Consider the following 24,511-nt stretch of genomic DNA (forward strand, 5'->3'; position numbering starts at 1 on the left):
TTAGCATACCGTATTTCCTCAATTTTAAGCCGGGCCCCTATTAATGACTGGCCTCATTTAGTAACCGGGTGTAAAAACAATTTTTAGTAAATAAAAGCCGGCCTCTTTTATAAGCCGGGTGTCTTACCGGTGTTATGTCAAAGTCTGTTCCCCCGTTGATATGTGCCCCCCTTACCTTAACCTGCACCAACCTGACCCCTGACCCCAACCAGTCCTCCTTTAAGTTGTTAACATGACCCCAAGTTTACCTGAACCCCAAACAGTTATCTCTACAAGGCTTAACCTTAAACTTAAATCCTAACTCCAACCGCGGAGGTGATGCTACGGAGAACACCATTCAGGAAACATCATTTGACGGGTAACAGATTTCGACACAACACCTGTATTTTGAAGTATCGCCACACAAGTTAGTACTGTAGGTAAATATGGTTGTTTCTCCCGCTGTCCTAGTCATTCTCTGTAAAGTCGAGCCGTTTATGCACGTTCTTCTGGGCTTTTTAGTAGTTTAGACATTTTAAATCCTGCTTAAAATGAACATTCAGCGTGCTGTTCATTGTTTGTTTACATCCGAGTACTTCCAATATGGCCGACATCCTGGTAACTGGCTACAATGCGCTGTGTAAAACACTCTAAAAAGTGCCGGTCAGAGCTGGTCTGATTTTCTTTTTTTAATAAAAGCCTCCTTCAAATAATAGCCTGCCCCTATTATTAGCCGGGTCCCAAACTGATTTTTCATTAATAGAAGCCCCGGCTACTATTTGAGGAAATACGGTATGCATGCAATGCAAATGAACAACACTGCACTGTGTGTGTGTACAGAAAACTTTAAGTTAGTACATGCCATAAGAAACTATTTTACTGAGCAGGAGCCGGTAGGGAAAAAAGGATTAGCAAAAGAGTTGATGAATAGTCAGACAGCGAGTGTGCGTCTTGCCTGAAGAGAATCTGGATCATAAGTGGTATATGTTGTGCAGCGCCATGCTGTGTCATCTGCACATGAAAGAACTACTCTTAATCATCAGGCTTCCTGAAGAAGGTTTCTCACACTGATATAAGATAATAAAAAGGGAAGAAGAAAAAATATCCCCCTTTTTAGCTTCATATACTGCTCTTTTTCAGAGTCTGTATCTTTCATTGTGTCCCCTCTTTTCTCTTCAAAATCCCAAATGCTTTGCTTTTCTGCAAACTGAATCACCTATAGGATCCGCTTTCAGAAGGGAGATAGAGCCTTGTATTCTTTGTTGTGATTTAACATTGTTCGTCTCTGGGAGCATGTAGCTGCGTGTGAGGCAGAGCGAGAGAGAGAGAGAGACAGAGTCTGGAGGCACCGTCTGTCCTGTGACCTGGATATAATGGGGACCCTGAGGAGCGTAGTTTCAGGAGCTGCCGATGGAAATTACACACCACACAAACATGAAAACATTGTCACACGCACACTCGCTGACACACGCACACGCCCTGAATCAGCCTTGTGGTTTCTGATGAAAATGCTTCCAAACAGTTTGTAAATGGACCTATCCCCATATTGTGACAGTTTTTAGACCTGTGTATTAATATGTACAAGGATGGGGTAACATGTTTGTAGTTTGATGTCAGTATTTGAATTTGTATGTTCCTGTCAACAAATCAAGTTGCAGTTTACATCCATGTCCATCCAGACCCTCGATCAACTCTTGAGTTTTGGCCAAAAATGTCTTTTGTGAGGTTCTTCCTTGAGTCCAAATGGACATTTGTGCCAAATTTGAAGAAATTCTCTCAAGGTGTTCCTGAGATATCACAGTGACAAGAATGGGATGTTCAAACTAAGACATTATGCCTCCAAATACAGCTGTCAGCAGCTGCAAGAAAATCTATATAGGCCTATTGCTACTGCCTACGACTGACTGATATCATCCAACAGTGAGTCAGCCTATATTAGAGTTACACTTAAACAGTAAGTGATGTGATATATGCTTCTAACAGCACTGGCAGCAATTATTCAATAGACAGCCATAGAAAGCCAAGTAGTTGGTATGAGTATGAAAAAAAAACGACTACTATAATAGAAATCTCGAGCTAAGTACACATAGTAAAAATAAAACTGATGATCTCTGAGTAAAACAGACACAAGCATTAGTGTTTCAAAATGGAAAACGCTCATTAGTTGCCTGCAAGATGACAAGCATCTCCATGACTCAGACTCATGTTTGTGTGGAATAATGAACCACTGAAAAAGACAAGGTGAACAAGATAGTATAGAGCATCACAGTCAGGTGGTGAAGGCAAAGCTTTCAATTTACAAGTCTATCTACTTTCTGTTGTTCACCTTTGGCTGTAAGCTCGGGGTGATGACTGAAAGAATGAGATCAAGGATCTGAAATGAGTTTCCTCTGCACCGAGTCTGGGTCACCCTTAGGGACAGGGTGAGCATCTGATTATGATTCATATAATGAATGCATCTCCTGTAGGGGTGTTGGCAGCTCTGGAAGTAGACTCTGGGCAGACCAACATGGTCAAGAGGTTTTGTAGCGCATGTGGTGTTTGAAATCTTTGGCAGCCCCCAATAAGAGCAGGACTGAACTCTGTTTAGCCTGCTGCCTCCACTGCCAGACCCAAGTGGCCCACTGGTTGAGCCAAGTATATTGTCCCATCTTCAAACACAGCAGTATCTGCTACTTCTCCATATGGCCAACTAGTAGTTGTCTTATAAATAGTATAATAGGCCAGTCAATCAACAAAAATCATTAAAAAGACAAAAAAATTCCATCTGAGATAGTCCGCCATTGGAGTTGTTAAAGCCTGCCAAACTTGAGCCAAGACCTCATGCATTCACAAACAACCTCCCAACTCTCTGTTCATTCCTTCTGCTCATTGTTGCATTGCTTCCATCCTATTACTCTCATCTCACACCCTCTACTCCTTCAGTCTTCCTATTTTGAGAATTTAAATCGGCATTCATTTTGCTAGGAGGAGGAGTGACACGGACTGGCAGGACTTTTATCTGAAAAGCAGCTATAAATAAACACTTGGGTGGAAGAGGGAGTGGAGATGGAGAGGGAAGAGAAAGAAAGAGAGGGATGGAGAGGGAGGGGGAGTTAAAATAGATCAGATGTGGGCTGTAGCAAATATTTGCTAAGCGGAGAGCAGTTGGGTAGAACTGCGGCGTGTTGCTGAATCTGAAGCAGGCGAGCAGACAGGATGCATGGGATAAAATGTCTGAGCGAAAACAAAAACAAACAAACCCCAGTGCTCAACAATGACCTCTGAAACTATGTGCCTTTACTCAAAAACGTCTGAATAACTATGACTTTATACATTAAATTGTGGGATCACTATTAAATTTATCTTCTATCTGTACACTAAGAACATCCTAGGCAAACCAGCGACACTGTTTGGGGTCACATGCCTCCATCTTTGGTTGTTCTTAATGATCTTGATTTTGCAGTTTCAGGGATTCAAACCAGAAGATATCCAAAGACTTGTCGAACCTTTCTTCTTTCTAACCACCCTGACCTCTTTCCCATCCTTGTTTTCTCTCTCCTCTGTATGCTGATGATGTGGTTTTAAATGTTTCTGTTCTCTAGATTGTATTAGGAAGCAGTTCCGCAATAATGTCCACAGCCCAGTGTGGGATTACAATGCTCGGGCTTAAAATGAGAAGAAAATGGAAGAAGACAGAAGCTATAGCTTGTGTGATTAGAACGGGTGAGACAGAAGTCATTTCGAAATGAGGGTGACTGCAAAGAGTTAAGCCCAACAGGACTTACTGGTGATTATGTAGAGCCTAGACAAGAAAGTAGGGTTCACATGTACATGTGTGTGTGTGAGCCTTTTGAAGCTCTACCCAACATCTTACTATGTGTGACACAAGAATTCACACACACGCACACACACAAACACACACTCGAAACAATCAGTATGCATAGACAATCACAGCTTTGACCCCTTGTGCTATCTTATCTTCATCTCTGAGGCCAGATAATCCACATAGGTCCTTCAACACACACACACACACACACACACACACACACACACACACACACACACACACACACACACTAGTGTCCATGGTGCTTACGTCCTAGCACATGCTGTAGTGATTTTTAAAAGGACTGGCTTATCAGTCGCCATGTCTGTAAGCTGAAGAACACTCTCACCTTAGCTGTCTTCTGTCCCAGTCCGTCCTCTAGTAAACTGGATGTTAATCACTTCTTTATTATAGTTCAATGTCATATATTTCTATTGCTTCATGCAGAACATGCCAGAGTTCTATATATCCTGCAGCCAACGACTGTTTTGCACTTTGTCATGAATGTCAAAAGCGTTAGCAATCACCTTAATTTTATGACTAATTTATTCTTTAGCTGATATCTTATGATTTATTAATGAGACCATTTAATTAATCTTCTTCTGAAAACTGCTGTACTTCGAATATCCTGCTATTCTGCGGGTATGTGGATGAGAGCTGTTCTTCAAAGACTTTAATCTTGAAAATGTAAAAACTGAAAAAAAAAAAATTCTAAAGACACTATAGAAATAAAACATTTAGTATTTTTTTGTATCAGCATTAAAATGTATTCCCCAAATGAGTTTTATTTATGAAAATCATTATATTTCATTATCCCTGCTCTACTTTGTTTGATCATTCATATCAATGGGGTGTGGGCTTTTTTCCCCAGCATGAGAACATATCATTGCAAGTAGAGTAATTTCACAGTAATTTCATAAGTAAATCCATCCTCCATGTGTTGAAGCTAAACAAATTTACATAAGCCATTTAAGTGTGCATTTTGAGTTATTAGGTTCCAATCAATTTCATTTTGTCTTCCACTGGAATACTATAGCAAGTATAATCTCATCAAAATGTGGAATGTTACATAATATTTATGAATGCTGGCAACACATAAAGTGAGCGTTCATGAGAATTGACAGGATAGAGATTCGCATGAAATCTGATTCTCGTGACACAGATTTCTATGTAACAACAAAGCAAAAACCATGTATGTAAGTGTGCTACATTTACAGTCCCTAGATGTGGACACACAGAAACTGTGTGGACCTGCACCGATAGCTCATGAAGTGAGGCATAGTATTGAAACGATTAGTTGAAGTGGAGTTTAGGGATCTACTTGACGGGATTCCAAGGGACCCCCTGCCAAGCAAGGATTAGTATAATTTCATAAATATCTCATTCATTTACTAGACATTATCTGAAAAAAGGTCCTAGAGGGGCGATATAATACATTGTTGTGTGTATAATCCAAAAGAAAAGATAATAATAAAAATGGAATTCTCTATATCGTTAGCCTCATAGCATATTTGCCTAAATCATATTTGAGCGTTTCGGAAAACAAGAAAAAAACGATACATACATCACACTGGTCTTTTTTTGGAACGAACACAGAGTACTTCTGCTCACTGAACGCTATTCCCAAAATATGAACAGGTTCACTGCAAAAACTCAAAATCTAACCAAGAATACTGATCTTATATCTTGTCAAAATGTCTTATTTCTAGTCAAAACAAATCTATTTACACTTGCAATAAAAAGTGTTTTGCTAGCGTTTACATCACTTCATCATGCCTTGTCGCAGAAATGTGATTAAAAATAAAAACACACTTCTCCTTATCCCTTTGATTGACTGAAAGTACATTTATTGTCTAGAAAGTTGAAGAAACATGAACTACCTTACCAGATGAATCAAAGAGAAGACTTATTATCTCTTTGTCATGCGGTTGGCCATGTTTGTATGTAGTGGCAAAAGCCACACAATGTCAAAGAGATGACTAAGGCAGAAAGTGATTTTGGACTCTAACATGTGTTCTGATAGGCTGAGAACATACGCAATAAGGCAGAAAGATGCAGCAGTGGTAGGAGAGTAAAGTTAGGCAGATATCACAATTTGGCCAAAAAATGACTTAGACAATTATGCTCTGAGGCTAACGATATGTCACCCTTACACACACAGGTGTTTTTTTTTTGTCAGGGCAATGCACCAACAAACATATCACCTACCTGCCACTCGTGTTGCGAAGGACCACCAGGGCATCAGGGAAACCGTCCAGGTTGTAGTCCCCGAAGTGCAGGGCCAGGGGTTGGCTGGGTGTCCCTGGCACAAAGCTCCAAATCGTTTCCCTCCGCTGGAAATCTGACAGCACTGGTACCCACTGCAACAACATCCGAAACAAATTACACATCAATCAGAATTAACCAAACGCTGGGCACAATAGCAGTAAAAATAGAGAACAGCAGGAGGGTTAAGGACAAAGGAGAAACATTAGATGAACATTGCAAAAACTGAGACCTTGTCAAAAAGTCATTCAGTCTCAGTTTTCAATTCTACTGAATTTTTGTGGTTTGTTGCTACTTCTGCGGGAAGTACTATCAGCAGTGAAAGAGTGAAAATAAGGTGCAATTTACTTCAATTAGTTGCATGTTTTATAAAATTACCCTTTCATTAGAGTCAATTGGAAGTGAAGGCCATTTAACTGTTTGCACTTTATCATAATGTTACAATGTTGTTTTCATACTGGCAGTGGAATGCAAGATACTTGCTTTACTTTCTATTAGGCATCTCTAGTAGGTAGACACAAGCACAACATACAAGTGCAATGGATTAAATATACATGAATGTAGTATACATGTAGAATGAGATATACAAGGTCGCCCATAAATTATTTTGTTTTCAGACACAATCCTCTGAAAATTGTGGTTTCATTTTCATTGTTGTCTGGAAGAGATCGATTATTTAAGTTTTGAGAAGATATACACTTTATCTGTAAAGAATAAATCACATTGTCACAATCATTTCATGGAAGTAAAAAATATTTTATTCCAACTTTATGGGCGACCATGTAGTATGTATGTACAAGGCTGAGTGAAGATCAGTGCCAGTCACACAGCTCATGTTTGTTGGACCCATGTTGGACCATCCTTAATGGACATTGTTGCTCTTTATACTACGTCGCCAAAATATCTACTTCCTGCTCCAATCATAGTAAGGGACATTAGAGGTTGCCTGCTGACAACATATGTCAAGATGGGTTGTAATAATCTGTGCCTCATGATTTACAATTATTTGGGTCATCTATGAATTATAGTGCATTACTTTTCAGGGTTTAACTAGAACAAATGAATGAAAACAGCCTGCCAAGGTTTTACTATGCAATTTGTGTCATTGGAAAAAAAACAACTTGTGCTGTACTGGTATCCAGGGCTAAAAATAGCTCAAAGCATGACATGGTACTCACACATACTGGGTATTCCAATGTAATATTTATGGTAAATACAACACGTAAATGACTTGAGCTATGACAAGCTGAAAAAGAACAAATTTGAACTGAAAACAAATGCTTGCCTCAGTGGATTAGAGGAATGGAACGGGGGACCGACATTAACAACAACACCTCCAACAATCCTTTTCATCACAGTTAGAACACTCCAATGATACTCGTCCCTGATTGTCTCACACTGACACATTTTAGGAGCGATTTAACTACAAAAAATGTGACAAAATGACTACGTGAAACACTTAACACTGAAGACAAATTATAATACAATTGAAGTTAAATCTTAAATTGCCCACCTAATAGCCCTCCCTTGTCTTTGAATCCATCTAATGTACCCTCAGTGCAAACCTAGACTCCAGCAATAGTTCACAAAAAGCATTAACTGTAGAGGTAAAAAACAAATCACATTATTTTCTAGAATAGACTTGTAGTCTCTGCTCAACGTGGGGGTATTGTACCAAAACTGAGCCTAATAGAAAGAGAAATAACATACCGAAATATGAAAAAGACAATAAAAGAAACCAGTCTGAATTTGATTTATAACAATGACAAATTCAACTTCATTATAAACCGTCATTTGGCTTAATAATAAACTAGAGAGCTGTGGATTAGAATCAGGCAATGCGTGTGTGCTCATAGCCTGCAGTGTTGCTCTTAATGCCATTCTCTTTACACATCAGACAGGTACTGAAGCAGCTCTCCCGTCTTTTTAACCAAACACAAACGAGGCATCTTTCCCTCATCTTGACAATTCAAATGTCAAGGTAATAGGGCCCTCAAGGGGGGCTTGCTTGCTGTAATGCTGCTACTGACTGATGTATTTGGAAGAAGAAAAAAAACAGTCAAACTAAAGAGGTACACATAGTAAACTGCATAAAAACAAACAGCACGCCAGGGACGGTGTTTTAAAAGGCCTCGCTGAGACCATTATCATATAACTCTCACTTAATATGAAGCTGTCTCACTTAGCAGCTGCATCAACACACAAACAACAGTTTGAGCCTTGACTCTGTATTTATACAGTCATAACAGCTTTCTGTCTTCTACCAAATGCTGGTGACTGAGTGCATTAACATCTTCAAACCTTACCATCAAGAGGGGCCATTCATGAGTAGCATGTCTCATCTTTGAGCACATAATGTTCCATTTGGTACAATAACTGTCCAGGTCCTCTTTCCAGGCGAGAAATAAGCACTTAGTCACTTGACTATTAGGTTCACCCAGCTAAAGCTAATGCAGTCTTATAACAACTGCTCAGCAAATAATCCTGCCTTTATGTATCTTATAATTCTATATAATAATTCTATATATGTAATAAAGTCTTGGCCACAATCAACTGATAGTTTAATCTTTTTTTCCCCCTCTTTTTCTCATTGATCCCCTGGCATTCAAGCTTTATGTTGTAGGAGCAGGGTAGGTTATATGAGAATAGCAGAGCCAGTGCATGTAGTGTGTGCATGCGTGGGGAGTGAGTGGAAGGAAGATTGATAGAATGACGGTGATGGTGAACGCAGTGTGAGCGGACGAGTGAGCAACAGAGCAGAAAAGAGGTTTAAGTTTAGTGGTGTGTGTGTGTGTGTGTGTGCGTGGGCTGTTGTCCATTGCTGATAGAATTGAGGAACAGACAAACCTGCTTCTTGTGGTTGTAAATAAAATTTCCGTGCCTTTATTTAATTCCCCCAGTAAGAGAGACAATGACAGTCACAGTTTGCGGCCATCAGCTCATTTGTGCCTCCCACTGCTCAGAGAATCGTTGATACATTTAAATACGTGCTCTGCTAGTGCTTGCTACTTTCTTGTTGGTGCTGAGATTATAAATATATTCTCTGATATTGGAATATCAGACGTCCAACATATAGCCTGAATGGTTTGATCCAATGTTGTATAACCTCATTCATCCCCCACCTCGATGATTCCACTGTGAGATTGTTAGTCGACTCAGGCTCCTTCGAACAAATCGTCGAATATTTGACTGTTTGTGGTTACCACAAGAGCACCAAGAGGTCTACCGTTACTGATATAAATGGGGTGGACAAAATAAGAGGAACACCAGTCAGTACAACACAATAGAATTCAAAAGAACCACTGCAGCACCCAAAATGGCCATACAGTTAAAGTTACACCTCTTTACAGCACATAACTTCACATTAGAACACAGCTACAAATTCCCAGTAACCTTATAGTTGTGAAAATATTGTTCCATTATCAAACACAGTAGCAACTTCCATAATAAGGCTGCTTATTTTAGTATATATACTGTATATGAAACATTACAACAATGTCTTATAAGGAAGTAAATGTGGAAAATATACATAGAGAAGATGGTATATTGGAAAAGGGTGTTGTGCTTTAACAATGGGGTTATTGGTGGATTGCTAACCCCAAAATACAACGAGCATGTTCCACAAAAATGTGAAAAAGGCAGCAAATCTCAAATTTCCAGAGGAGGACAGAATACAAATTTGTCGCTTGTTTATTTAGCTTACATCACAACAGACAAACGCCAATACGCGTGTACGGATATATGTGTATTTCTATTGCAATGTGAGCCAAATACTCAGGCTGAAAAACCTTTTGGGTGGCTCTGTTTTTCGAGATTTAGACAAAAATACATGTTTAGAGTCACAGCTATGCCAGTGGGACCAGTGTAGATCCCTTTGTGCGTGTGTGTTTGTGAGTGTGGATCCTAGAAAGGCGTGAGGCCAGATGCTGGAGGTTTAAACTATTCATGAATGTTAAACAGAGAGAGCAGGTGCAGGGGAGAGTCATCAGAGAGACACTCACACTCACCAGAACTGCCTCTAATTGCTCTTAATACGACCAGCATGTCTGAAAAAGACAACCACGGCCTATTACCAATTAGTCAGAAATTTATCACACAAGCTGTGATGTCACTGATGTGAGTTTCCTCCAAACCAGCTGTGCACACTACGTGAACACACACACTGATGTAGAGGTGACACTGTGACCTGCCTGTTGGGGTGGTGGAGGGTGTAGGTCACTTTAATGATGTGGCATGAAATGGGCGTCTGTGATTATTTCCATAGGGGCTAGTAAGATGCATCTGATTTCTTTGCGCCTAACAGCAGCTAATAACTTACTTCCAATTAATATACAAAACTTCTTTAAGGGTCGAGACGGGGGATATCAATTGAGGGGGTCGAATAACTTTAAAGTCATCAAAATACATACAAATAGGAAAAGGTTTTGCATTTCATTCAGCGGAGTAAAAATATGGAATGGGATGTGTGAAGAAATAAAACAATCTTCAAACATGAAACACTTCAAAATCAAATATAAAAAGCATGTCTTCACACGATATAGGGATGAAAACGGGTGTGTAAAATGACAGTAGGTGGTTATTGTTGATGTTTTATTTTTTAAATGTGTTACTATTTTTTCTTTTTTGTGTGTTATTGTTGTTTGTTTGTTCATTGTTGTCTCATTATGACTACATGGGTGTATGTGTACTTATGTGTTTGTAAGTTAATAACAAGTTATGTGTGTTAATAATGGTAATAATGAGTTTATAAACTACATTACTATGTGTTATACATACATATATATAAATATTATTGTTATATAACTGAATATAGTAAATAAACATAGGGAGAAGGGGTGGGATTTAATAAGCTTTGGCTTCTTCCCACTCCTTTTGAACACAAATAAGTGTTGAGTCTTGTTGTTTCATTTTGTGTTGTTGTCTTGTATTTATTGTTGCTCGTTTGTTTTTAAATGTTCATCTTTTATTTTGTGTTCAAATAAATTCTCAATCAATCAATCAAAAACCTTCAGTGACAAAGACTTCAATGCAAAATACATTTCTGAAACACAGATAAGATCTGATTGACCATCACTAATAGAAATACTAAAATAACAACACAAACATCTTTTATTTAGCTTCATGTAGTTTAAAGTGAAAGTGCAATGTAATACAATAAAATAAAGTATATGGAACAAAACATCACAAATACTTTTCCTATCAACATTAATGTTTTGGTGACACAATTGAGATAATTTGTCTCAGTTTAATTTGCCTGATCACTTTTTGGTTTACCCACCAAGTGCAAAGAAGTTGTTTAGACTTGTAAATTGCACCAATTAGACAAGTACTAAAAAATTACTGAACCTGCATATCTTGAGAAAGAATACTTAAAAATGTGGTCTTAGGCCTGAACACGTTTTTTCAGAACTCATCTAAATTTATAGGTTTCATATTTGCTTTATAGCCATGTAGCCATTAGCTGGTTTATTTTAAAAGGCAGCAACGTCTTCGATTAGAAAAATATTGATAGGAAAATCTAAGAGGCTGCTCTACAACAGAGATAGTTGGGGAAGGTCTCAGTTTTTAAGTTATGCTTCAAACCGTTCGCACATTGTCAATACAAAGTTACAAAATGAATACTTGTTAATAACTTTGCATTGTACATTTAAACTCTAACCTTCTCACACTTTAATGCAGAGTTTTGGTCTTTATGTTTGGGCACAGAGTCACTTGGACTGACTTACTGTAGTGAGCAGAAGTGAGTTGAGGGCTGTGGTAATTATGCTCCTCTACATACAGATGGTGTCATAAAAGCAAGGGAGTGATAAAACTAGGTTGAATATTTTTCAGAGGATAAGAGCTAGCTCGGAGCTTTAATGCAACACTGCCCAGTCAAGCTCTCATTAAATGACCGTTGAGTGATGTTGCAATGCGGTTTAAGAGGCTGACTGTCTGCCATATGGGCGTAAAGCTTGGCTATGATTACTGCCATCCAGAGTGGATGGGAGTGCTGGAAATGACCACTGTGTGCTAGCTGGCAGGGAGAGTGGCAGAAAGAAAGCGAGACCGGAGAGGCTGCTGCCAGTAAACACAATGCTAGACATGAATACACATTATGGTATACTGTCCCACGCACCGACATGTACATTTGGACACATGTATAGGACTCCAAGGGCAATCACGGTAATGTCAAGAGATCTATTGACTCTGACAGTAACCAATGAGAGCGATGGAGAGAAAGAAATTAAAGGGAAAATGAAAAACGTGCAAGTAGTTTCAATGAATATTGCTGTAGGTCTTGATCTAAAATGACTGAGGGGTAATTAAGTTATAATTCAGAAATCACTATCAACGCAAAGTCTACTGAATATTTATGGTGAAAAAGCAATACGAAGGAATACCCTGGCCATTTACACTGTAAAAAATGTTAGTAGAAATAACAGTAAAACACTGTGAAATACATCAGAAATAGGGCGTAAAATTAAAAATTGTATATCACTGTATTAGATACTTTTAATTACCGTAAATCAAAGAATAGCACAAAACTTTTACTTTTTTTTTGTAATAAAGTGGAAGAAACACACAGTTTTGCTGTAAAAATATAACATTTTCATGCAAAATGATGGAGAAATACCATGATGTGTGAATGAATGACACAATTACCCTAAAAATAACAGGAATATTCTAAAGTCTAAATTACAGTTTTTGCTGATATTTACATTTAAATTTAGAATAGAAAATCCACTCACTGTAATTTTTACGGTGAAGTTCTGGCAACCACAGCTGCCGGTATTTTACCGTAAATTAAACAGATTTTTTTTTTTACAGTGTAGATGGAGCTGGTTTGAAAGGATGTTGATCTATTAAGTATGATTCAATGTCAGCAGTTATTCTCAGACTAGGTGGCCGTGTTTTCAAATGGTAGCTGCATCCTCAGTCTTTATTGGTATTTAGTCCGCAAGGCAAATTAATTCACTGGTGAGTTATCTTTACACCGGAGTCCTTTGGTCTGTGTTCAGCACTGCCATGATGTTCTCTCTCAGGACAGAGTGAGGCCTTTGCTGGCCAGCAGCCTTATCAGCAGACCACTGTGCTGGTGCTGGCCCCGAGGCAATCAGTGTACTGTCTGTTGCTTCTTTTCTAGCGCTGATTAGACGAGGAGAGGGGGAAGAGCACTGAGAATACCAAGAGCATCTAGTCAACACTGCAAAAATGCAGACACACAAACACTCACACACAATGTCTGTCATGCATCAGGGTAAAGAGAGTCATGCGAAGGCTCTGCCCTGGCATGATTGCTGCTGATTAATCTGGAGATGTTATTTTAATCTGCCAGTCAATGTTCATTACCTAAAAGCAGTGTGGAAGAAGAGCGGAGGCTAAAGAAAAAGGCTGATGAAACAATGAAAGATCAAAAAAGCCTCTGAAAAGAAAAGGACGGTATATAAGGCCTTGACGATATCATCACTGCCATTCTGTTTGTAGGGTCATTCTCCTGTGATTTTGTTTAGCAATGCATTTGAAATCAGAGCTTTCACACACTGTGGTTTGGTGATGGCATGAATATATCCGCATTTAGTGATTTGGAGAAGTACATCAGCTTGATTTAATGGTCTGCTTCTGAAGAATGACTATAGGAGCTCTGGCGTCCAAGTTGCACCAAAAAGCAGCTCATGGTTGAATCCAACGTGAGCCACTGTGCAGCGGGCTCATTGACAGCAGTGAGGAAAAATCCATATGGTCACATCCCAAACGCTATAATATGCCACATTTACATTATGTATGTATGCAGTCCATCAAATATGTGATAAAGAGATGCTTAATCAAGCAGGATTCATCAGTCCAGAATTAAACCTGCCGAATTAGTAATTAATTAAACTCAGTCAAATCAAACATAAGTGTTGCATTACAGCTGATTCTCTGTTAATTTATACATTTCCTGACAACAAGCCTGATTGTGTCTCTCAAACATGAGCTAATGACATTGATATGTGATGATCATATTGTGTGAACATATGGCAGAACAAAAGCGGATCATGAAAGACGTTGGCAAATGGTGGTAAATTTGCAGACAATATCACAAAGCTGAACAGCAAAAGCAGAAGTCAGAAAATCAGTGTTTCACTATGCAGCAGAGGGGACACACAGTAATGTACGTCATTTATTCTCAGCAAGACGAGACAGTGTCTCCCCTGTGTTTGCGTTCATTTCTCAGCAGTATTGTTTGGGAAATTTGGAGGAAATCAGATTGGCCTCCTTGAGGATATTAAAGGATATAATCTAATAAAAAATCATATTTTATTTGAGAAGCTACAATGAATAGCCAACCTGACAGAGGAGCTCCTTAAATAAATCATGAAGCAGTTACTCCTTCCTGGTGGCTGTGGAAGTTTTGACATTTAATCACTAAATATAACAGAGTATTTGAATAATGTCAAGTGTGTCTTTATAGATTAATCTGTGGCCTAACGTCCCCCCAGTCACACAGAGCACTCCTAAGTTGAAATAACTTGATACTGACGTTCGCTGGTTCAAATGTCAACATATTAACAGAATTGGGACTGTGTGTGTGTGCGTGTGTGTTAGCGCAGAGATCCAAATGACCTAGTTAATGGAGATGAAGACGATGATGGGATTTGTGCTTGCGAGGTAATCTGATACCTTTAATGGTAGTGAGGGAAGGATCCCGCATACAAATAGCTTTTTATCAAACAGCGGGAAAAAACAGTCCATGTACAGACAGCTTATTGCAGCGTTCTGCACACACTCACATGCACACACACACAAAGCACTAAAGCACATGCATAAAAACCAGGACGGGCACAAACATAGACCCCCGACGTAAAATGGCTCTCCTGGTTTTGCTGATGACTAAAGTGAAAAAGCGGCGGCATGCTTGCAGACTCCCATTGATTCAACTTGGCGGAGAGAGCTCCCGCTTCATTAGGCCAAGAAATTAAAATGTGGGCGGCCTGTGGTGGAGGTGGGAGGTGGTGGCGGGGTTTACGAGATGATGTGGGGAGGTGCTGTAACATCGACAGACAACAAGGCTCTCTAAGGCAATAAAATGTTTAAAAAAAACACACAAAAACAGGCGTGTAATGAAGCAATGGCTTTTATGATGCCAACGATATAATGACTATAATGCTTATCACATTAGAACTGGCATTGAAAGACAGCATGGGACTGTGCAGTGGAAGAGTGGGAGCGGAGAGAACACGACTACTACACGGCAAAGTAAAAGTTAGGCCTGTAATGCTATACTGGTGGGGAACTGTCTGATGGTCACATTGATTAGGGTCTATATGTATGCTATGATAGTGTCTTCAGTGTCGCAGTATTTATCCATTAAATATAATAAGCATTTACAGAATTTACTACTGTTCAATAGGAGATAATTAGAAGATTTACCACCATCACAGACCCTCTAACTGACTAACCTTATGCTACTTTTCCTATCTATTAATAAAGTGCAGGTGAGGATGTTTTAACACCAACCAACGTAACCTGTTATGAGAGCCGGTCTGTAAAAATATGCAATAATCAAACACCAGACCCAGACTTCAAACTGCTAACTGTAAGCATTATACACTGTAAAAAAAGATAAACAATAGCTACTCAATAAAATTGAGGCAACAGATTGCACGCAATATTATTAATTAAATCTAACTACGTTACAAGCTGAGTTAATAACAACTTAACAGGAAGTGCCTGTCAATTAAAAACGGACTTATTCTATTGTGTTGGATTGATTCAAAATTCTCTTGATTTAGAATTACATACACATAAAGATTATATTTAATGTGATTAAAATAAGTTAAAATTCTATCTCAAACATTTTTATATTAAAGTTACCTAAACAACTGCCTCAAAATCAAGGACGTATTTATATTTAATACATTTTATCAAATATATTAAGTAAAATGAAATTACTACAGAATAATTTATTACAGTGTAGTAGCACAATGGTCAGGACTGAGACGGGAGGCTTTTACATCACGACGGGTTCAGTGAACCCTAGTAAATATCCAAACATACAAATACCCACTGGGTGTTAGTTCGCTAGCACATATACTAAAACAAATGTCCAGTGGTACTAGACTTCTGTTTCAAAACAAACACAAATGTCAAAACAAAATGCAAATTCATTCTGTCATTATACAGTTGGATCATGTTTATAATTTGAATTATGTGACGTTTTTTCTGTGACAATGATGATGTTTGCATGGTTCCAGTCTTAATGCTAAACTAAGCTACCTCTTGCTGGCTCTAGTTTCGGGGTTTCCAAAGTCTGACACTGTGGAGCCCCCTTCAGGAAAAAGCACACCTCCAATAATTGTTTCCATTTGGCAAACTGGTACCATTACATATGCTGAACTAGCCGTTTCTATTTGCAAAGTACCCATGGATGCTAGATGAAGAAAACTTGATGATCGTCAGAAAAGTTCTGGTGTTAAAAGGAGCGTCATTTCTATGCTCACTAAGAAGGTTTACAGATGTTTATTTGTGATAAGCACTGGAGTGATTTTGGATGCAAATTGCAGCAATCTGGCACTTTCTAAATGTCTTAACTGCCTTAATGAGCTGTTTGTCACAGCCACTGCAGCTGCAATTGCTGTTTTGGTAAGCTGGTCCAACTACAGAAACTAACTTCCTGTTGTTTTCAGAACACCAGCATGCACCAGTCCCTTACAACTTATGCATTGTCTTCATGCCTCCCTCACCGACCTGTGGAGCGTGTCTCAGTTTGAAAACCCCTGCACTGGCTTAACATTTAGTGTTGAGACACGATAGTGAGGCAGGAAAAATAATAACCTATTTCCCCAAACGCTCATTTAAATTGCAATTACCAAAATCAAGCAGAGTTGTTTCTCACATCAACCCTGTTGTAAACCATGTTCCCAAAACAATACACTACATCACCTCTTTGTTTTCATCAAACTGGTCATCAAGTTTGTGTCCATATCTAGGTGGTTGGCATTCATTTTTAAACTGGTAGACATTAAGGTTCACTAACCCAAAAGAAGGGGTTCACAGAGCACACCTAAAATTATTGCAACTAATTCCTTATACACCCTGTGCTTTTATGTAAATGTACTCTACTCTAAATCTACTCTTCTCTAATTATGTAAGCAATGCAACTTGAAAGACAGTAGTCTTACCAATGCTAACCAATGTAATGCAAGGGCCAGTGGAAGTGTTGGTATTATAAGCCACTTTTCAGACTGCATTAGGGCTGTCAATGAAAATTCGAAATTCGAATATATATTTGAATATTTAAAAAAAAATCATTAGCCTACAAAATACAATTTGAGAAATGTCTGGATGGAGCAAAGCTGCTTACAGGTGTGCAGCTGACAGTTCCTCATTGCTCCCTGAGCAACCATCCGAGTGTCCTGTGACATATCCTGTGTTCTGTGATTTCATTCATTTCTAACCGGCCCGTTTCAATTTTTGCTTGTACACGCCCGGTGTCTCCCCTCTTTCTCTCGCTCGCTCCTGATTCACATATACCGGTAAAAATAAAAAGTATGAACACATTACAAGTGAGAAAAAAATAGATGAGCAAAAAACATGAAATGAAAACATTGTAATAATTGCTCTGACCACAGCTGGACACAGTGGTCTATAACTGCTGTTTATATGCAGCGGTCAATAACAAAGTTATTTAAAAAAGAAAAACCCAAACGTCTGCGTCCGTTCGAGTGTACTGACATAATGCGCATGCACATATATTTGAATGGTTCGAACCTATGCGTTTTTTTAGAGCGAATATTCGAACGTCCTTTTGGAGCAATTTTGACAGGTCTAGACTGCGTTTCCGCAAAAGTCCTGTTTCATTGCCGTAATGAGTCCCAGACATTCATACTGATTCCGCAACAGGTGTAATATTGGCGTCCATTCACATTGCAATCCAGCATTGAGGAACAAAGTGGGAGGAGACGGTAGTGGGAGCAGCGGCAGTTCGTGTACAATCAGCTGCACATCGTGCCGTTTCTCACTGTGGAGATTCTACAGACTCAAGCAAAGTTGCATTTTGCTGAACATGATTAAATTACTGTCAGACTCAAGTGAGAGGCGTGTCTCTGATGATACGGTCCACTTCCTTTGTTATTACCCGAGTGTTGGTCACAAAAATAACATACGCCACATATTTCCTGTCTTGCTGGACCCATTGATCCCGCCTTGAACAGCGTCGCCAATTTAATGCCTCTTTTGCTACCTCCAAAGGTGGCACAGAGCTGGAATCCCCCCACTACGCCTCTGGCATGTTCAGATTGCAGGCAAAACATCATAGAGGTGTAAATATCGTGGCTTGAAATGGCAGTCTGAAAGGGGCTATAGAGTAATGATGTTACAACTCACTGTGAATGCTATTCTACATACACTGTAAACAAAATCTGTTTAATTTACGGTAAAATTCCGGCAGCTGTGGTTGCCAGAACTTCACCGTAAAAATTCCAGTGAGCGTATGTAAATGTAAGTATCAGCAAAAGCTGTAATTTATACTGGATAATCCCATTACTTTTTGGATAATTGTTTCATCATGGTATTTCTCCATTAATTTGACATGAAAATGTTATATTTTTACAGCAAAACTGTGTGTTTTTACAGTTTATGACAGTAGAATTTAAAGTTTTATGCTATTCTTTGATTTACAGTAATTAAAAGTATCTACTACGGTGATGTACAATGTTTAATTTTACGACCTATTTCTAATGCAATTTGACAGTGTTTTACTGTAATTTCTACAAACATTTTTTACAGTGTAGTGACGTTCTTTCCACATAACATGACGATATTTCTAACCTTCAAAATATTGATATGTTATTGACACATGGTTCTTTAACCTGTGGTGCAGCCATCTGCATTAAATGTATGTGTACAGTATTTACCAATACACATTGCACTGACATGTCCTTAACCAAAATACATGGATATAAATGTTTTTTTTATTAGTAGGAGCAAATAAGGTCATTGTTTGTCCCTGGAAAAGGCAATTAGAGTCAGAGCCAGAGATGGAGTGAGACCATATGTCTTTGTGTCAGCTGGGCAGGGTGGGGACACTGCTACCTGCTGTCAGTGTCACCTCTTTGTCCACTGACTGACCGGTGGACTGGGATAACTGGGAGAAGGCTGTCTGGCTCACACTGGCTGTCCTAACAGCGTCTGGGCAGCAACAGTAGGCAGCTGCTTGGTCTTCATGGGGGGCGATGTGTGTGCTTTGTGTTTGTGTATAAATGGGTTGTGTTAACAAGAGACCAAATACATACAGAAATGTGCACAGAAAATTTCAATTATAAAGCCAGGGGGGTTGCTATTTAAGTCAATTTAGTTTTCTGCTTCGAAGGTTACATCAGACAAAAATGGCAGATACTTAATTGTTACAGGTACACTATTCCATGTTCCCATTTAATTAGTTAACATATATGCCCCTAATTTTGATGATCTGCATTTTATGAATTAGCGTTTTGAATCGTCCCTCATTGAATAACAATCTCCTTATAATTGGAGGGACATGAATTGTGCAATCAATCCCAATATAGATTGCTCTAAACCGCGCACTCTGACCCCATCATTAATGTTGAGGTCTCTTTCTGATTTCCTGTCAAAAAATGGTTGCATTGATCCTTGGAGATTTTACAACCCTCACACCAAGGAATATTCCTTCTTTTCACAGATGCATCAGTCTTTCTCTCGGATTGATTATTACTTTATTGATTCTAAACTAATTCCTAAAGTACTTACTCTTAATTACCACCCTATTGTTATTTCTGACCATGCCCCTCTTTCTTTAGACATTCAGTTTTCCTCACAACCCCGGTACCCGACACCTTGGAGGTTCAATACATTACTTCTTTCAGATGATAAGTCAATAATAAATAAATTCAAATAAATAAATTCATTGCAGCTAAAATTTATGATTTTATTGCTATAAATAACAATGACATGGACCCAGTCTCATGCTCACTGCTCTGGGAATCGTTAAAAGCATACCTACAGGGACAAATAATCAATAATCAAAATAAGTACTCCGCCCATTTGAACAAGTCCCGGAAAGCCAAATTGCAAGAACTCTCTATTAATATCACTAAATTAAACCAACAACTTGCTACCTGCCCCTCTCGCAGTTTACTTAAACGCGTTGAGCTACAGACTGAATTGAACAGAAGACCACATCCGGTTTACCTCTAACCAAATAGATATTTTAGCTTTTATTTCCTTACTGGCAAGACGCCATGTTCTTCTTCACTGGAAGTCAGCTAAAGCTCCCTCAGTGGCTCAATGATACCATGTCTTTTCTACAGCTGGAGAAGATCAGATATTCAGTGAAAGGTAAATCTGATACATTTTATAACAAGTGGCTTTCCTTTTTAACATTCTTTCACTCTCTTCAATCTATGCCTTCTGATTGATCAGAAGACCCCCACCTCCTCTCTTTCTTTTTCTTCTTATCTTTATCTTTATTATTATTATTATTATTATTATTATTATTATTATTATTATTATTATTATTATTATTTATTTATTTGTTTGATTATTTTTCTCTCTTCTCTTTTGGCTTCCCCTGTGTTTTTGTTTACACCCTGTAGCTAAAACTTATTCACGTATTACATACAATAATCCTCAGTTACTTATTTGTTTTTTATTTTATTTATTTATTTATTTTTGGGATTTTCATTGTTTGTTTGTGTGGCCTATTTGGCCATAAATATAAAAAAATATATAAAAAAAAGAAAACATCATAGGAGGCAGACTGTATGTTGCTCTTCATTCATTATGATGCACAGAATTTCTATTGTATCAATACGTTTACATTTTCAATTGTGATGTGGATGTGATGTGATACTCAATGTAATTATAATATTGGTTTTTGTTCTAATGTGCCTTACCTCCTAAGAAAAAAAAGAAAAAAAAAGAAATGTGCATAGAAAAATACATATACAGTACATGCACATTGAGAAAGATTCAGAGGGAGGTACATTTGGCACCACTGAAGGATGTAAAAAGATAATTAATAAAACAATGAAGCATGGTACAGTGCAAATAAAAATGGTAAAAGTCATACGTGCTGGTAATGCACTGGAATGTCTTTCATTTTGTCCTCAGGCACCATAAAATACAGTCAACTTTAGGGAGCACAAAAGAACAGTAACAGTACACCCAAAGCTGATCAATCCCTGCCACCACAGAGCCAGGGGATGTGGCCTGTGGCCACACATTTGCCATTTGGGGTCACCCACTTACTGATAGACTGTGTGTGAGAAAGCGGTGTTGTATTTTCACTGCACACAGACACAGAGTCAACTTCTCCTAGTTTCACTCACTGTATGGTCCCATTTACACAGGTTAAGTGGCTACATAATAGTAATATCCAATCCATTTACACATGCAGGCAAGATAAGCATCATTCTGACTGCATTGTGATCGAATATCAATAAATAAATTATAGCTGCTGCACAGCGCTGAGTCAGGGCCAGGGTGTTTTCAGGAGGAAGAAGGAGGAAGAGGAAAAGAGGAAAAAAGAAAGACAAATGAGAAATATAGGAGGATCCATCCACAGAACTGTCCAGAACAATGTTTACCATTAAACCTTCAAGTGGTGTGTATCTAATCAACACAGCACAATGCTTGTAACAAGGGCTCATTCTGCATCAACTGGGTCTTGAGCTCACAATCATTGCCACCAAGGGTTCATAATGATCAAGTATCAGAGAAATGCAAGAATCAGTGATGGCTAAAATGAACGAATAGAGAAGTGTGCAGAAGAGTCAACCTTTAGAGCAGCAAGAGGGGGAAGAATGCAAGGTGGAAGAGGAGGAGAAGAAGAAGGGGGAAAACAAATTGTTGAAATCTTAATGTGATGGAAGTCATATTTTGTCTTTGGAGTATGTTGCTGTGCAATGCAAGCATTTTACAGGATACTGATAATTTTGACTTTCTATTATGTCGTGAAAATGATAAGAAGTCTAAAAAATACTCAGTAATAGAATGTTTGCAATGGGCTGTGTGAATCTGATGCTGTTCATTAAAGAGCGGTGAGTCAAAATGACTGTCCTGATTCTGACTGAGATGTTATTTACTTATATTGCTCAGCTCTAACCAACATGGTCTCACAGAAATCCGTGAAATAGCCACGGATTTCGCTTAACTCAAAATCCGTGGAATAGCCACGGAATCGCTCAAATTTCCGTGAAACTGACACGGATTTCGCTACAATGCAAGTTAATGACGGTCATATCCCGTGGCTATTCCAACATACAAAGTGATTATGTACATTCACTGAGTGAATATTTAGAAAATAAAACATATATTTCTCGCTAGAAATGTGATCAAAATCCATTTTTATGCAGAAACTAAGTCAAAATATTGATTTTTCACTAAAAATGAGAGAACTGTCCGCCATGTTTTTTGTTCTGACTGCTGGGACCTTGAAAGTCACGTGACTTGGAACAAACCAATAGCCACGGGATATGACTGTCATCAACTTGCATTGTAGCGAAATCCGTGTCAGTTTCACGGAAATTTGAGCGATTCCGTGGCTATTCCAAGGATTTAGAGTTAAGCGAAATCCGTGGCTATTTCACGGATTTCTGTGAGACCAGGTTGGCTCTAACGTATACATGTTGCTGTATTTAACTGGAATTTAGTCCTGGATATAAATATAGACATATGTTGTTAGCCTGGTTGGGCTTTTCTTGACTGTTCAGGAGGTCTTTCCTTCCAGCTAATGTAAATAGACCTAAGTCACATTTTTTGTTTGCTTTCCTGTGCTACAATGTCCTTAAATGGTGTAACACCTAGGGCGTGCAATTACATTACTCTCTGCAGTAAAAATCAGATTGCGTTACAGAATGTGGCAGCAGAAAAGGGAAGGTGCAAAGTACAATAAATGTGATCAGTGTGCATCTGCAACGTCAAGAGAATGAAGCAGAGAGATTGTTGGAAGCCCCATGTGGTTTCTTTCAATATGGTGAGCTGAAGGCCTGGAGCTGCTGCAGAGGTAGAGGCAGAGCTGTGGCTGAGACCACAGGAAGGAAGGAATGAATTGCTGTTTGGAGATGAACTATAGACACACACTTCTACTCAGCGGGACTTCCGTGCACACCCGAAGGCATCTCGTGATGTCTTTGCCTGTATACATATCACTAGTCTTATTCACTCTTTGTTTCTCTTTCCTGCCTCTCCCACCCTTACTCCCTCTGATGTGATGTTCCTTTCAAAGCGGCAATGAAGGGACAACAGAGCATTTTCACCTCACCTTCCTCCTCCTCCTTCCTATATTGTGCCAATCCCCTCCTTACCTTCATCAAGCACTTTTTTCTTTCCCTTTTATCCCTCCTTCCCCCCTCTGTTTTTTCTCTTACTTCTCTTTCCTCCATTTTCTCGGTTTATTATCAGTGGGCAGATACCTCTAGGGGAGACATCTGCTGACTAGCTGCTCAAGTGAAATGGAGCCACACACCCACACCCACAAACACACACCTACAGACCAAACATGTCATGTAAGATCAAGCATAATTACTGGCTCAAAGAGTGTTTACACCACAAATAATGATGAATAGATTACATCAATGCTGGGATATAAACATGCAGACTGCATGTGTGCTGGTTTCATTCATTCTGATTGCATATTGATATCAACCCTCCTGAAAGCACGCTTAGAGAGAATCTGGTTTCCTTCTTACTGTGCTCGTCCTTCCCTCTCCGTTCTCTGACAGTGATGACTGTCTCTCAAACACATCGCGACACACAACACAACATGTGTTCACTTCATCCATCAGTGCAGATAAGTCCTCCTCTCTCTCCCTCCCCTTCCTTCAACACTCCTCCTTTCACTTCTCTCACTTCAATCATTTCTTCGTTGCTGACAGGCAAACAAAAGAAGGCATGTCCATGGGGAGTGCGCATCTGTGTGTGTGTCTTTTGTGTGCACGTGTGTGTGTGTGGGGGCGGACATGCAGATAAGCCTGTAATATTTCTATTTTGGATTGGGAAAAAAAAGTGCATGCTTGTTCTCTGGTGGCAGAGGAAGGAAGAAAAAGGAGTAGGGGCTCCTGCCAACTGGTAGGATGCAACTGAAAAGAATCACACAAGATGCTACGTAGGTGGTGGTGGAGATGGTGTGTGTGTGTGTGTGTGTGTTCATACGAGTGTAAGAGCAAATGTCTGTGAGCATGTCCTTGCACATATATTTGCTTCTGCATGCTTACATTATTCAAATGGGACTGAATGTGTGTGCGTATTGGTTACTTCTATCTTGATTGGCTCTGCAAACAAAGTGACAACCGCTGGATCAGCCCCGATGTCTTTCTAAGCACAAGCCACGTGTTTAATGTGTTCTTGAAATAGACTGCCATTGTATGGAGAAATGGGAGCTGGCATCACACTGAAGCCACTATAGAGGTGGGCTTCCTCATGGAGAACTAACAAGTTATGAAAAACATTAGGAAGAATGGAGTGGCCAAGATTGTG

At 39.0% G+C, this 24,511-nt stretch overlaps 1 protein-coding gene across 1 annotated transcript in view; it reads right to left on the bottom strand.

Moving 5' to 3' along the window:
* Window positions 1-24,511, bottom strand: part of itfg1 (integrin alpha FG-GAP repeat containing 1) — a 168,529-nt gene that overhangs the window by 81,842 nt on the left and 62,176 nt on the right. The window contains exon 10 of the mRNA XM_059351179.1: window positions 5,996-6,147. Within this exon, the coding sequence (XP_059207162.1) occupies window positions 5,996-6,147 (152 nt within the window). The remainder of the gene's footprint in view (window positions 1-5,995; window positions 6,148-24,511) is intronic.

This window comes from Centropristis striata, chromosome 2 (genome assembly GCF_030273125.1).
Source record: "Centropristis striata isolate RG_2023a ecotype Rhode Island chromosome 2, C.striata_1.0, whole genome shotgun sequence".
In the NCBI taxonomy this organism is placed as follows: domain Eukaryota; kingdom Metazoa; phylum Chordata; class Actinopteri; order Perciformes; family Serranidae; genus Centropristis; species Centropristis striata.